The sequence below is a fragment of the Protopterus annectens genome, chromosome 7.part0 (assembly GCF_019279795.1).
Source record: "Protopterus annectens isolate FY-2018-M chromosome 7.part0, PAN1.0, whole genome shotgun sequence".
Lineage (NCBI taxonomy): Eukaryota > Metazoa > Chordata > Ceratodontiformes > Protopteridae > Protopterus > Protopterus annectens.
This window is the reverse complement of record NC_056739.1, coordinates 967,506,123-967,522,703: the sequence shown is the minus strand read 5'-3', so window position 1 is coordinate 967,522,703 and position 16,581 is coordinate 967,506,123. Positions and strand designations below refer to the sequence as shown.

General features: G+C 38.1%; 1 protein-coding gene across 2 annotated transcripts in view; it reads left to right on the top strand.

Moving 5' to 3' along the window:
* Positions 1-16,581, top strand: part of TUBGCP4 (tubulin gamma complex associated protein 4) — a 944,163-nt gene that overhangs the window by 376,999 nt on the left and 550,583 nt on the right. For both annotated transcript variants that reach the window (XM_044077538.1, XM_044077537.1), the window contains exon 7: positions 14,773-14,974. In XM_044077538.1, coding sequence (XP_043933473.1) covers positions 14,773-14,974 — 202 coding nt within the window. The remainder of the gene's footprint in view (positions 1-14,772; positions 14,975-16,581) is intronic.

Genomic DNA, 16,581 nt, shown 5'->3' with positions numbered 1-16,581 from the left:
GCAGTTCCTATAATAAACATCCAACAGTGAAGTTTGTGAAATCTAACCTGCAGTATGCACACAAGCTTGTCTGAAAATTCTGACTGTGTGAATATGTGACACACTAACCTAAAAGGTAAACAAAATAGTCTAGCAAGCAACTGATTTTAGAAACAAAATAATGCCCCTTTATAAGGATTGCATTACTGCTGTGCTTTCTAGAGTAGCAGCAGCAGTCTGGTCGTAAAATGTCTGAAAGGCTACTTTTCTGAATGGATAAAATGCACAGATTAGACCAATGAATGGCTCACATGGAAAGCTGTTGTCAGTAGAGCTGCAATTTGAGATGGAATGTGGCTAACTCCTTTGAAACTTCCTGCAGGCACACTTCCCCTACCCCCCTTAGCCACAGGTGAGCATGCTCAGAAAGGCAAACTTGAAAAGTAAACAAAGGCTGGATCAAAACAAAAAAATCCCTGGAATTGTCCCTTTAGAGGGAAGAGGCTGGATAGTCATGGGCTAAACTTCAGGCTACCCATTCAGTTGTCTAGGTTTATTTTGAAGGAAGATGTTTAATAAATTACATACTGAAGTCTAGAGACTCGCTTTGATGAGTCCTGAGATACCTTAAAAAAAAAGACTGAAAATTATTTATCTATTTGTTGACATTAATTCACCTGGAAAATGTGTCTGGGCAGTTGAGTCCATTTTCATCAGAGTCCTGGGCAGAAATGCTACAGTAAAGATTCCAGTAAAATATTGTAGTATAAATGCAATTAAAAATAAGAAATAAATTTAACAGTTAACTAGTGTGCAATATGCAGCTAAATGTAGGAGAAGAGTGAGTATTAAACACTGCTCTTCTCCTTTAAACTTGAATTTTGTCCCCCCGCACCATCTGATATAGGGGTAAGCCCCTCCCACTCACCCCAAAAAACGTAACATCTACCTACCTATCTGTCTCTCTCAATAATATATATATATATATATATATATATATATATATATATATATATATACATTATCTCCAAGATCACTTTACTTCAGAGAAAAGAGTACATTCCAAGAAATAACCTTGAATTTGGTATATACCGAGTCTGGATTTTCAGTCATTAGGCCTCCACATCTCAGTACTCGTCATTTCAGTCTCCAGATATCAAGACTCCGCAAAGCGGGTTTCAAGATTTCAAATGGTAACGTATTGAATTGCATTGTTTAAACTGCAGTAAAAGTTTTTCTGTCTCTCCATCATGTTAATCTGCTGAAGAATGTTTCTATCTGTGGTTCAAATCTTATGTAAGCTGTTTGGCTTACTGAAATAAAGGAGGGCAGGGACTACTGGATCTCTTTTGATGCAGTAAGCAAGGCACAAATGCCACCTTAGGAGTCTGTAAGACACTGAGTACAGGGACAGGGCTTTCCTGTCTGTCCAGGTAACTGTGGTGCTTAAGGTCAGAGATCCTTTTTTCTGGGAACTTCTGGGGCTTTTTAAAGAGTGTTGATGTATTGAGTGAGTTGCATACCAGGAAGAGTGTGAAAATCTGTAATGGGTATGATCAGCGTTGCATAAAATGAAACTATAACCTCTCTGGATATGACTCAAACACCTTTGGTTATTAGTTGTGGTAAGTAAAATAATTTCCTGACTAAAGTTGAAATATTATGATTAGAGAAATGAGAACTGTTGACCCAAGTGCCTAGGTTCCTAACTACCTTTTTGTTTAGTAAAGGTATGAATCATTTCTGTTTTCTGAAAGAAAGAATACTGTTCTTTGTAGCATTCAGTTTAAACCCATTTTTCATATACCAGCTGATAACTAGGATAAGCTGTTTCTGAAGAGTGTAAATAATGGAGGGGTTTTTGATAGTTGCGTTCAGTTTGCCAGTCATCTGCAGATCTGGTTAACCAGACATCCTTATCTTTTAAAGATCAGAGAAGTAGATGTCTAAGAGGAGGAGACCAGTACAGACCCCTGTGGGATGCCACTGATTATCTTGGTACAAGCTGAAGAAGTACCTGCCACACAAACTGAGTTCTGTCTTTGAGCCAATTGGCTTTCTGTCTTACCCCTCAAGGGTCTGTGTTTAGGGTTGTCCTTTGCCTAAAAATTCTGATATGGGGTATGGTATTGAATAATTTGGCTGGATCAAAATAAGTTGCATGAACAGCATAATCCTGTTAAAGAAATGAACAAGGTTTAGCAGCTGTGATTTACTTTTGATGAACCTAAATTGTTGTGGAGCAAACCTGTTGAGATTCTAAGTATCATAATTAATGAGAGTGGCTATGCTATGCTCCACAGTTTTATAGGTCAGGTGTATAAGCCTGATTGGTCTATAATTCCTAGAATCTGTGATAGGGACACCCTCATGGAGTGGCATAATCACAGAAGTGCACCAGGATTCAGGAGTATAGCCTATGTCTAAGCTTAGACTTGGGAGAGATTCTATGAGAGCTTGCTTTACACTAATTTAATAGTCACCCATGTATGTTGTCAGGATCCATGGAGGAAGTGTTTTGTTTTTTGACAACACCTTAAGAATATGTTCTTTATTGACGTTAGGGGGTGTGTGGGATTCTGGGATGCGTGGTGTTTGAGTAAGTGTTTTATGGGTGAAGTTTTCAGAGAATGTGTTGGTACATACTTTTACTAAGGAATTTGTGTCGTGAGGTATCCCATCAAGGAAAAGTTCAGAGCTGTGATGAGCATTATTTTAGTTTTATAACATAGCTAAATAAGGATTTGCAGTTATCCTTTGCTTCAGAAGCTAATCTCTGTTCATTGTTTGCCTTACTGGGCCTTATAGTGCGCTTTTTAGTTGCTTGGAGATATATTTTATACCACCTTCATTCAGAGGAGTTTTAGCCTTAGTGTATGAGTTTGTCAGCTGACCACCAGGAAGGTTTGCTTTTAAATTTCCAATTGTATTCCACACTAGTTGAGACTGCTAGATTTCTGTATTTATGTAAGTGGGAATAAAACCCCTTTAGTAAAGTTAACTGCTGTGTTAGGGGCAATGGTAGTTATGTCATGGGTAAATTTAGCAGTTGTGGTATATAATTGTTAAACCTTCACCTTTTTGAAGTCCTTAAGTATGGAGACATTGGTAATGGGTGAGTGTATTGTGTTTTTGAGAGCAAATGTCAGCAGTTTGTGTTTTCTGACTTCTCTGGAGAAAGAGAGACTGAGAGTTTGGAGCAAGTTGAGGCAATATTAGCGAGGACTAGTTCTTAAATATTTTTTTTGCCCTTTAGTGAATCCCCCCCCCATGTAATGTCCTCTTTGGCCACCCTGGTAGACTCCTGGCATAAATAGACTGTAAAACAGAAGGAAGAAATTCCTGTCTAGAAGTACGTGGGAGGGTGCACAGCAGAAAAAAAAATCCCTCATTAGTCTCAACAGGCAAATTCTTCAAATGCTAAATACGAGACTGCTAGACAGACAGCGAGATAGACAGGTATATAGGTATCCTCCCAAGCAAAGGATAACCACAAAGCATTTTTTAGTTATGTTCAAATCTTAGGGGAAATACTCAACAATGTGCTAAGTTGACAGTAGATGGTACTACATATACTACACCAGAAGAAATAGCAAACCTGCTCACCAATAAATTCAGCTCGGATTTCATCACCTTCATAGGTTCATAGGTTAGTACTAGGCTATCAGCCTAGCTGAATATTTCTTCCCATTATTTACTTTGTCTAGCAGGCGACTGAATTTCCTTTTCCCATCCAATCGTCAAGGTTCCTCTTGAAGAGGTCCAAAGAGGCACTCTGCTTGACATGTATGGGCAATCTATTCCAGAGTCTGGGGGGTCTCTGGGTCAGGAACCTATCCCTCCAACATGTTTTGTTGTGATGACAAGGTTTAGATCCCTTGAGTGTGGCTCTGAGGGATTGGGATTAAAGTGTAACATGTCCAACAGCTCTGGGTTTGACATGGCCTTGTATGTTAAGCAGAGATCACCTCTGACGACAGAGTATAGCTGGAGTTTTTAGTTGTTGCAGATGTCTTGAGAGGTACATACCAAATGGGGCATTGTATTCTATAATGGGTCTAATGAGGGATGTGTACAGTGGGACAATGACCGGTGTGCCACATAGAAGGATGTCCTGACTGTTGTGGCGATGTGGTTATCGAAGGTGAGACCACTGTCCACCTGTGTCCCTAAGTCTCTTATCACACTTTCTGTGTTTAATCACTCCCCATGAAATATCCCCTACCATTCCTTTGCCTGTTGTCACAAAAGAATAAGTCACACTGCACTCTTTAAAACCAGAAATATGGCATCAATGGATCCTGATGGAATCCCAGGGTGCCTATTAAACAGTTTGAAACATGACCTAGCAGACTCACTTGGATCTCTATTTAACCACAGTCTCTAGCCAGGCTTTGTCCCAGTAGAATGGAGGTCAGCAACAGTAATTTCTCTGCACAAGGGTAGACCATCAACTAACTCAGGAAACTACTGACCCATAAGTCTGACTAGCCTCATATGCAAGGCTATGGAAAGGATACTCATTGACCCAATAAACAATGACACAGGAAATCTCCAGACTGTAGACCCAATCCATTTCAATTTCACCAAGGGCACGTCCTGTCTGCTCAATCTGGCGTATATATGTCTTTCGGCTTTTCCCGGTTAGGGGTCACCACAGCGGAACTCCGGTCCACTCATGATTGGCAGTGGATTTTACGGTGCCAGGTTGCCAGCCCGACACCCAACCTTCAACAAAGGCACGTCCATTGTCTTTCGGCTTTTCCCAGTTAGGGGTCACCACAGCGGAACTCCGGTCCACTCATGATTGGCAGTGGATTTTAAGGTGCCAGGTTGCCAGCCCGACACCCAACCTTCAACAAAGGCATGTCCATTCACGTTCGCACCTACCTGCATGCCTTTAACGTCACTCGACCGTGGGGAGGGCCTGCAAACTCCACACAGAAGGCGCTCCAGCCGAGAATCGAACTGGAGAACCTCTTGCTGTGAGGCAACAATGCTAACTGCTGCACCACCGCGGCTTACAATACCCCACTCAGGTATTATAGATAAGCTCAGAAAATTGGGACTAAAACCTCTACATCACCAGATGGATAGCCAGAAGGCTCACAGATAGGACACATGTTGTTAGAGTGTGGGAATCCACTTCCAGTAAGAGGCCATTCACCAGTGGAGTACACAAGGCCCAGTGCTGGGCCCCCTCCTCTTTGGGATACACTTTTCAGATGTCAAGGCAAATGTAGATGGCCTTTGCCTGACAAAGTTTGGTGATAATTGCAAGTTAGGGCCAATCAATGGATCCTTAAATTATGTTGATATCGTACAGAAAGGTCAGATGTAGACTAATGACTGGTGTCAGACCCATGGCTTCAAACTAAATGGGAAGAAGAGCATAGTAATATCCTTTGGGAAATCAAATACCCTGCAAATTACAGCATTGATAGCAACCTCCTAAGAATGGTCCAGTGGTGAGAGATCTGGGTACTTGAATAGATAGTAATCTGAACTTTGACCTCCATGTATCCACAGTGGTGGGAAATCCTTCTGTGTGGCTCAGCTTATAAGTAAGGGCATGGCATCCAGCTCTAAGGATGTCATAGTACCACTCTACTCGGCTCTCATCAGACCAATAGTTGAGTACAGTACACCCTTTGGCCTGTACCTTGCCAAGCACCTGCAACAGCTGGAGAGTCCTCCGAGGTTTATCACCAAAACAATGCAGAGTATAACCAGCATGTCATATGCAGACCAATTATAAACCTAACACTGTATTCAGTTTCCTTTTGATTACAGAAGGTTGATCTGTGCCTGACCTGCAAAGCGGTCTCTGTCCCAGCTGTAATGGAAATGTTGCATATTTGCAAAACTAACTGCATGAAGGTTACTTTATAAAATATCTAAACCTGATGTTTGACATAAATAGATCATGCTGGAGAGACAGATATGGGTCCCAGAAGTTGTTCCTCCTCTGTAATGGCTTCGTAATTACATGAAGCAGAGCCCTTCCCTGACCATCTTCAAGTGCAATCTGGACCATTGGATGGGAAATCGCAAATTCACCCCTGGGGTGGCACCCGTGTCGCTTATGGACAGATGCAGTCTGTAAAAGTTGTCAAAACCCTGCTTGCCAACCCTTGATATCTTTCTCCTATGGATAGAAACATGGGTAAAATATTGTAAGAGCTCTTGAGCTGTTAGCCTAGTAATCTACTATGAATTTATGAAATTATTGCTTACGGGAATTTCTTCTAAAACTTCCAGGAATCTAGCATGATCATTTAGAGACATGGAGAACATTCTGTAACATGCTGCAAGTAGGTAGTTTGTCTTGACCATGATAAACTGAGGTACTAGGACCTCAGTTTGTGTGTTTCTGGGTATCTGTTTAAACGAGATGTGGTCCGTGAAAAATGTAGAAACATCACCGCAGTTTCCACCAGGCCTGAAGACATGGTACACTCAAACCCCAGGTATAGAGGGTGTGCTTTCTTTACATTTAGTCTAAATCTCTGTAACTACACCAACATGGACATTTTGCTTAGGAGCACCTCAAGATGGGCAATTTATTATTGAAACTCCAAGCACTGAGAAGAGCCACCTTAATGTGGCTCAGTTTAGTGTTAGACAAATTTGCTAAGTCGGTATGTCCATTTGATGACTTTGTGTGAAAAATGTCACTATAAGCAAGGACTTTTCCCAGTATGCAGAAACCCTAGAAAATGGGATACAGGCCATCCCTAGCAAATCAAGTATGCCTCTCTCTTTAATCTTTTTCCAGGCTGACGCATACTGGATCTCCTGGAATGACTTCAGCTATTAAGCCAATTGTTAAAGCCAGTTATCTTCTGTTTACACCTATGCATAATTTTTGGTGTATGAAGGATTCCACCAAATAGGAAGGATTCCATTCAGGACTAGAGTCTTACCTGCATCTGTCACATGCCTAGAGAGTTCTGACATTTCTCTCTATCTGTATGTCGCTTGAGGTTTTTCTCCACAGGTCATTCACTCTGACATGGCTCACCACTATGCTGTAGTCATCTTTGTCTCAGGAAATGGTCTTGAGGTCCCTTGTAATGTCTGTGATCCTGGTACTCAAAAGGCAGCTGACAGTAACCCTATCCATGTGCAGCCTGGTGAATAGAGTCTGTATGCCTGACTGTTGTCTCCCCAGTCACTAATACATTTTTTATCAGCAGCTCATTTAGCATTTTTATCTGAAGCTGGTATTGCATTATTTGATTGGAAGAAGCTTTGCTGTTAATGACTTGTAAGTCTGTGTAATAAGATCATGGATTTATTCAGGCCTGCTCTTACAAAGTTGTAAGAGGCTTTTGCAAGCTATTTTTTACGTCTGCCTATAACGTTTTAATGTGTTTTGTTTGTGAATGTGGTAATGAGTGAGGTGTGTGCTCCTTTGTGATACCCACTGCATATTGTTGTTTTTGAGAGTGATTGCAACCATGTTAGATAGGTATTTACATCTGTCACAGAGTTTTCTATTTTTTGTATGAGTTCATTACCTGTGGCATAAGGAAGTTACTACACTGCCTTAGGATACCAAGTGCTAGTAGGCAGCTGACAAAATGAGAACATGTTTGCCAGCCTTCCATATTGTTTAGTGTTTTATGTGTTAGCTGGCTAAGTGTACAAGTAGACTAAGAGAGGTTAAGGGAGTGCTGTGGGGGGTACTATCCACTAATATCAATGGTATCAAGAGCAGCCAAACAACGGTAAGTGCAAGCTAATATTGCCCTGGGCACAATTGAGCTACTGTCAGCCAGTGGAACTATTGATAATTTGGGAGAACTAATTAAGGGAAAATTGAAAATGTTCTAATGGCCCACAATTTAGCTACAACTATGGAGAAGTTGCGCGGAGCACAATTCAGCTTTCAGCTATGCTATAAATAACATGTGTAGCCATGAAACATTTACTTTGTGAGATGCATTAGCTGTTGTATACTCCAAGGTCAACTTTTACTCCACAACATTCTTTCCTTGTGAAATGAGCTTGCTTATAGTTAAAAGCCAAGTTTCAGCTAAGAGCTTAAAGTTCATGCATTGACTTTGCAATTGTAGCCTGCCTGCATCTGCAGGTATATTTAGAAAATGTAGTATATGCATAGCTCTCAATTGTATATATTTTCTCAGAATGTCCAGATTTTTGCCTCATAGTTTTGGTCTGTTCCTCATAAAATGTTTGGTTTTCTGGCAAATCACTGAGGATTAAAGTTGGCAGACATTTGAGTTTCAGACTCTATACTTTTAAGAAAATATAGCTGCTATAAGATCAGATTATACAGAAAGGTGTAGGCTTACATAGTAATAGATGCGAAGAACCAGGATTCATTTAAGGCCTGAATGTATCTGGTTCTAGACTATGTAAGTTGTTATCCTCTTCAATTGCTTACTCGTATAGCAATATTCATCTTTCAGCCATTTCTGTCTGCCATTAGACCTTTCCCTTTCTACCTGTTGTCAATTCAAGCAGTTTTTGAAAGTGTTTTTTTACATATCTGTCCACCTAGAAACAGGTGTCTCCTTCTTGAGATCTTAACTTTTTGGTTGAAAAACTAACACTTCTAGTTAACTAACCATTGAAACCAGCTCATGATGTTTTTGACAAGGAAGGCTGTATTGCTCATTGCTCTGATTCTTTCAGGAAGAGTGTCTGAGTTAAAAGCTCTTATGGTGAGTCAACCTTACCTCATTTTCCACAAGGACAGGGTTTCTTTGTGAACAAAAACTTTTTTATGCCTAAAGTAGTTTGAGTCAAAATCTGAGCCAGTGTATTAATCTCACTGTATTTTTTCCAGAACCTAAAAATGAGAGAGAAAGAATTCTACATACTCTGAATGTCCACCGGCAGCTCATATACTATTTGGACATATCTGAATCCTTCAGGAAAGTCAATCAGCTATTTGCCTCCTATGAAATTAAGAAAAAAGGACAACCAGTTGTAAAGCAAACAGTTTTGTACTATTTCTTTTTGCTATTCTCGCCATAACAAGCCACTTCCAGGCAGGTTTGGTGTCCACTCTATCAGGGCCTTGACTGCTTCTGTGGGTTTCTGGAAAGGGGTGGATTCAAGTATTCTAGAGGCAGCAACTTGGTTCTCTGTACATACTTCAATGAAGCATTACAAACTGGATTCATTTTTAAAGTTCAGAACAAGCTTTACTAAGTGTCAGTGGCGCAACAGGTACCACGCTCACCTTTGGTGCAGAAGGCTAGGGGTTTTATTCTCACACCAAGTAGATGTATTTCTGACTCTGCAGTGCTGCACTCATGAGTGTGTAGTCCTTTGGATGAGACATTAAATGGAGGCCCCTTCTGCCTGAGTTAGTGTTGCTCAGGTGATGTCTCATAGCATCTATCAATAAGAGGAGGATGAAATTCCCCAATGCCTTGGAGAAATTTCCCCTAGTAGTATATATACTACTGTAGGTCTCCCCTGAAAAGAGGCTACTTGCCTAGTGGGACTAGCCTGTCCTACATACGTACATACATGCATTTGCTAGGACCATTCTGTAGGGGCTTCTGGATTCTTGAATTCTTTGCTCCTCTTTCTATGTTCCTAAGCTGTGGTAGTCTACACAAATAGCTTAGGCTACTTCACCAGTGATCTAATGTTGAACATAGTACAATTGTGTAAGTAAACTTACCATAACAGTAGATGTTCTAATAGATCATTGTTGCAGTAACTGTCCCCTCCCTCCATCCCCTGTGTTTTGTTTACAATGTACTTCCAAGGTTTGAATGTGTGTGTATCCTTGTGTATATAGCTGTATATGTTTTACTATTTGCTTTTCCTTTCCTAGCATTTTTCCTTTCAAAAATATAGCCTCCCTTCTTAAGGCAAGAAAGCTCTGAAGGTTTTTGGCACTCAAGCTACCTTTTTATGCGGCTCTGCTGGAGTCTCAGGCAGTTTGGGTGCATGGAAAGGTGCCCTGAAGCTTTGAAAGCTGGCTGGCTGGTGGTCATGTCCTGGGCAGGATATAATACAAATAGCTTAAGTTTCTGCAACAGCCATCTATTTGAACATCTACTGTTAGTTTAAGTTTACTTGCACTACTGTACTTTTCTTGTTCATTCAGCAGGGAAAGGTGACTGAAAACCTGTTAATTTATTGTCTAAAGCATTTCCAATAAAGACTAATCTCCTTTGGAGTCTAAGCTAAGCAAGGACACACCTAATCACTCTTAGGCTATAAGTTGCTTGTGTTCCAGAATGTTGTATCCATAGTAATGAATGAAGTACTTACCTCATGCACTGTAGTAATTTGCTACCATTTTTTTTTATTCAAATAATTTTATTGAAAGAACTTTTTGCAAACAATAGTTAATGGATTTTGTAAATCAAATATTTAAGTTAGGTAACTATTTACAACTGTGTACATAGGCCTCAAGTCAGTTGTATATAAGAAGTACAAATCATTATTGCATATACAGGCGCTATACATTATTAAGCAAACAATTGGACAAACAAATGATTCCTTGCGACTTCTCTTCTTGTGTAGGTTAATTTGTGACCATCTTGAGTGTCTCAATTAGGGAGAGAACTTTCTCCCAAGGATTGTTGGTCCATTTCCTAGGAAAAGATTATCATATCCTTAATTTTGATTTCTAACAAAGCTACCTCTTTCAATAGAGTTAGAAAATCCTCAAAAGTTGGACTGATAGTTGAGTTCCATTTCCTTGTGATACATTTTTTTGATACTGCCATTATAGTCCAAAGACTTATTTTCATTGCAGTGGCTCCATATATATTCAGACGAATTAATAACTTTGACAAAATAAAAGAATCCGTATAAATGGCTTGCAAAAATTCACCAATATCTTCCCAAAATTTCTTTATATAAGAACATTCATACATAATATGAGACCAATCTGCATTACATTTTAATGAACACCTCCAACATAATGTTTCATTCATGTTATTAAATTTGGCTGTTTTACTTGGAGTGTAAAAGGCTCTGTGAAGGAGATTCCATGCAAAGATTTTCCAACATTGTATATTTGAGGTTAACGGTATAGAATGTAATATATCATTTTTGGTCTCATTTGATAACAATAATGTATGATCTTTAGTGATGAAATTCCAAAATTTCTGATTAGCTTTTGTTTTATAGTAGATGATAATTTTATATAAGTTTGAAATTAAATTTGTCCAATTAAAGTCTCCATATATTATTTCATATAAATGAAATATAAATTTGGACATGGAACTAAATGAGGAATTATCTATTGTTCTGCATTAATCTTTTGCATAAGCTATTAGTGTATTGAGAGCTAGCCAGTCAGTGCTTGATAAATTAAATATGTTAATTGATTCATATCTGAGACTGTTAGATTTTTCCATACACTGATACCAACATATGAAGTTGTTTCTCTTCCATGAGTTAAGGTTATCTGTAGAAATGCTGTTGAAAAAGTTTTTTGTAATTTTAAATGGAGTTAACATTGTCACCTCACAGCAAGAGGTTCTCCGGTTTGATTCTCGGCTGGGGTGCCTTCTGTGTGGAGTTTGCATGTTCTCCCTGTGTTCGTGGGTTTCTCGGGTACTCTCCGGTTTCCACATTCCCTCAAAGACATGCATCTGATGCATCTCTCCATTCTCCTCGCTGAAAACAGGCTCTGTGGAACCTAGTCGGACTTTCCCGGTCAACAAATGATAAATAAAATAAATAAAATAATAACTGGAACCATAATTTGATATCAACGTTATTATTTACAAAACTCCAAAAAGTATTGTAAATGTAATTTATATAATTTAGATTAGTAGGTTTGGTGCAGTTGTATTGCAAGTTAATATAAATAAAGCACCAGAACTTATTATTATGATAATTTAGTTGTATATGTTTTGCTAATTTACATTCCTCTTGAAAAATAACAGTATGTAATGTTTTCCATGCTGAGGAAAATTTTGCATCTATCCAATTTACTATCGTTTTGAAAATGGATGCTTTGATATAAATTTCTAAGTCAGGAAAGTTAATACCTCCCATCTCCCAGGACCTAATATGGTTCAGATAAACTATTCTGTTTTTTTGGGGTACTGTATTCTTGTAGATTAGATGTGCTTGTCTGAAATAATAACATTTTGCAAGCTATTCACTGTTTGCACTCTGTCTATTATAATAAGCTATAGATCAATACAGTAAATATGAGATTTGTCTTATTGCAAGTTGTAAAGACCCAGTATCAGATTGTCTTACATATTCTTTCCTCATCTAGTCAAGTAACTGTTTCTAAGTATACCACAACTTCCTTTGATACTTTGTTGAATATGGTGACATGGTGACATGCATACTTAAGTCATTTCTCTTCTTTATTTATTTATTAACTAAATAATGCAGATTCATGGAGAACTTCAAAGTATCTAACCATAGGTCTAATGCTGAATATTCCACTTTATCTGTATAAATTTATTCCTTTATTTTTGTTTTATAATATCTAACAATAAGCTATAATATATTTATGCCTTATAATACTTTCTTTCATACAGTATGTATATTAAGTAGTTATCCTATTTACGGAAGTGCTGTCGCTTTAAGGCCATAAGGAAGCGTAATGTGATTACACACTAGAATCGTGTGGTTCTGTCAACATCATCTCCGGTAGTAAGATAATCCAGACTTCAGTACTTTTTTTCACTGGCTATAAAATTATTTGACAACTAAACAAAGAAAGGATTTACTAATGCAACACTTGTGTTAAAGGGGTTTTGTCACATATCTTTTAAGATGGAAGGTAGATGTTCAAATAAACACTTCATGATGACTTAAAACTGTGTTCCTAATACGTATATTAAATTAGAAAGTATAATGACTTAACACCGATATAGTGTGTTATGTTTATTGTGTTTTGGCACTTTATGAGCATTCTGCCTTTATGATAATGTGCATAGTAAACTAAGGGAGCTCGCGGACTAAACAGTGAAGCTTCCCTACGTGTCTCGTGTAACAAAAGCTTCTCTTCACTTTTTTGCGAGAAGCAGAACCTTTAAGTGAAATCTATAACAATATTTGACAAAATTCAACAGCATCTATTCATTATCTAGGTTGAATTAATCCAAGTTTCATTGCAAATGATTCAAATGAGTCAAACATATTTAAAACTTGCATGCTAATAATGATCCTTGCCTGTTAGATTTAAACACTTTTGTACAGTCAGTATTTGTAGTACGTTACATTAATATTAAATATTTCCTCCCCAACCCTCATTTTTATACTTCACAATCACACAATAAAGCAATCATCAAGTCTATTGTATGTGAAAGGAGTATTCATATTACTGACAAATATTTTGTGAGTAGCTTGAAATATAAGTAGACAAATACATATTTGTTACCTTTAGCCTGAATTTTTAGTTTTAGTTGATTCTTTTAGAGAAGCAGTAGAAGGAATACTTTTTGAGTCAGTTCTTTGCCTTTTTTTCTTTACATCAATCCAGTTATTTTTCTCAGGGGATCTTTTTAATGTTGTAGTAAGAGACCAGTCCATTTCTTCCGGAACTGTGACCAAATTATTGTTTTTTATGAAAGTTATTGCTTCTTCGATGTCATTAAATGTCCTTGTTTCATTTGAAGTGAAAATCCTTATTTTTGCAGGATATGCTAGTTTTGCTTTTATTTTATTTTGTTTGAGTAACTTTACCAGTGGCCAAGCTTTCTTTCTCATTTCTAAGACTCTGGAGGAAAAGTCATTGTCAAATCTAATTAGATTTTGCTTATACTTCAGAGGGGACTTTCTCTAAGCACATTTCAGAACAAGCTCTTTATCTGGATAAGAGAGAAATTTAATGACAACTGACCTGGGTGAGGATGTTGAAGATGTAGGAATGGGTTTCCCAATGGCTCAATGGGCTCTTTCTATACCATAAGAGAAACCTTCTTTCAGTTCAAGGATGTCAGGTAACCATGAATTAAGGAAAGAAATTGTCATCTCCTTCAGATTTTTCCTGTAAACCAAAGATTCTCACATTAGTCCTCCTTTCTCTATTTTCCATATCGTCCAGTTTGTTAATAAGCCATTTATTTTGTTGCTGAAGAAACTCACCATGGGTTTCCTTCTGTTTGAGCCTTCCATCTATATCGGATAAGGACTCTTCAATGTTTAATATTTTGACTTGCTGTTGCTGGAGAAGTTCTTTCAGTTTGAGTATGACAACCTTCTCTCAGGTTTTCTAAATTGTCTTTAAAACTGTCCATTTTAATAGATAGTTTTTGTAAAGTTGAAGATATCAATTGAATTTCTTTCCTCAGAGTAGATTCTGCATGTGAGTTCTTTGATCCACTCATCTTCCCAAATCAGCTTTAAAAACTCCAAAACTCCAGAGATTTCTGACAGGAAATTAAATATTCCAAAACTGAAATACTAGTAATAAAAATACTAAGGAACAATAATTAACTGTTTTTCCTAAAATAAAAAATAATAATTTCCTGTTGTTTAAAGTAGTTTTAAGGAGCTCTAAAAAGTGCTGCTTTCAGAGTGCCTTCTAGGCTCCGCCCCCCTGCTAACATTTTTTTTGTCTGCTTTTGTGCTGGCAGAAGTATACATGAGTAATGTGTGTGGTTTTTCGATCTAAAAAAGCATTTTATATAAGGTACAAGTTTCCTTTTCTTCCTTTTGCTGTTATTACAAAATGCTAACCACTGACAGATCTTCTACCTTATCTGTTTGCAAGTGGTTACAAATGTACATTACTAGTTCTCCCTTCTCACTAAAATAAAAGCATAAGTGTAGTTAGTGTTTAACTTTTGATCTTTTTTTTTTCTTTTTCTTTTTCAGAATATTAGCAGTGTGCCATGGAGTGATGTACAAACAGCTTTCAGCATGGATGCTTCATGGATTGCTATTGGACCAGTATGAAGAGTTCTTTGTCAAGCAGGGAGCCTGTTCTGGGAGCACACCAGTACAACCTGAAGAAGAGGAAGAAGATCTCGGAATTGGGGGTCTAACAGGAAAACAACTTCGAGAATTGCAAGACCTGGTAAGTATGTTACTCTTCAAGTGAATACCGTCCTAGAAAGAAAGCTGCATAACAGTATCAGAAAGGGAATATGCTTCTCTGTGTACAGTGATTAATCTGATCTGTTTTTAGTGCACTGTTAAGCTGTATAAATTTGGGCAGACTATGGAAGGTAAGCCCTCTGGTTCCTTTTTAGGGCTGAAATCTTGAAATGAATCATGCTTGCTGACCTGCTTTTACATTATCCCAAACTCCACAGCTATTTAGTTAAAGTAGGCCTTTTTCTTGGGGGGGGGGGGGGGTTGTAGCACACTTCATATTTGACTTTAAATGAAGTCCTGAGGAAGGTTGCCTGGACATAAGTTATGGGCAGAAAGATTATGTAGTATATTCCCAAGTTTTGTAACTCATTGTCTTAGTCCTGCCACACTGTATGCCTTTGTGGAGAATTTGTACAGCAAGACACAATTCTGTTAGCCTCCAAGCATCCCAGCATAGCTAGCAACTGTGATCTATTAGAAAGTACTGTGTGTCTATTACTACTGGGTTTTGATGAATATCAAGTAGAAATATTTGAGATGGTAAACATTCTGCAATGGAATAAGGTGTTTGATGATTAGAAACAAAAATGTGTAAGAAAATGTCATTGTCTTCAGACAACTCACAGTTCTAGTAGAATTATTTTCTGGTTCTAGTTAGCTACCTGTTTTACGTAGATCTGATGAACAGCTGAAGGACATTTCGTCATATTTTGCAAGCCATTTCTAGACTCAGGCCTCCAAACAGCTATTACTGTATGACATTAATCTATAACTGGAATAGGAAAATAAGCCATAATTATGGTGAGTGCTGCATGGAAGCACTTCCAGTAGTAGTGGTCAGTGGGGTATGCAAAGCATTTTCTTCAGTATTCTTCCATGAGCATCCTTAAATGCATCATTTATGTATTTATTGTGAATGTTTGGAAAGGCTATATCAATTTGCAAAGCTGTTGCCTACCATGTGCAGTCTGCTGTGCCAATCTCCACATCTCATTACAACCACATTTTATATTTTAACCGTACATGTGCAGGATCTACATATTGGTTCAGTAGAGTGACTGACATAAAACTTGGACAATTTTTGAAAACAATTTGGCATTAAGTGTTGCAACTGGAGAAGCAGGAGTTACCCATAGGAGTAAATGCTACTGCAAATGCATAGGGTGAAAAGATGGATAGGTGAGAAATTAAAAAGTCTGAAAAGCCAAGAAATTTGAAGTTGTGATAGAGGTGATGAAAGTAATAGAGTATGACTCAAACAAGTAAGGTGAAGGAACAAAAAGGGTTCTGTGGCCATATGGAGAGAGAGCTGCAGCTCTTAAAGAAGTGTCAGTGGTGCAGCATGAAGCACACTCAATTTTGGTGCACATGGCTTTGGGTTCTATTTCCACACCATGTAGAGTGATTGCTGACATTGCAGTGCACTCCTGTGTGTGTCTTCAATTGGATGAGATGTTCAACTGAGGCCCTGAGTTGGTGGTAACTCAAGTGAATGTAAATGATCCTTCTGCACCAGTGAAAAATAGTAGGGGCCCTTTATTTATATACAGAAATTACTCTTATTTACAAAATATTTAAATATTTACA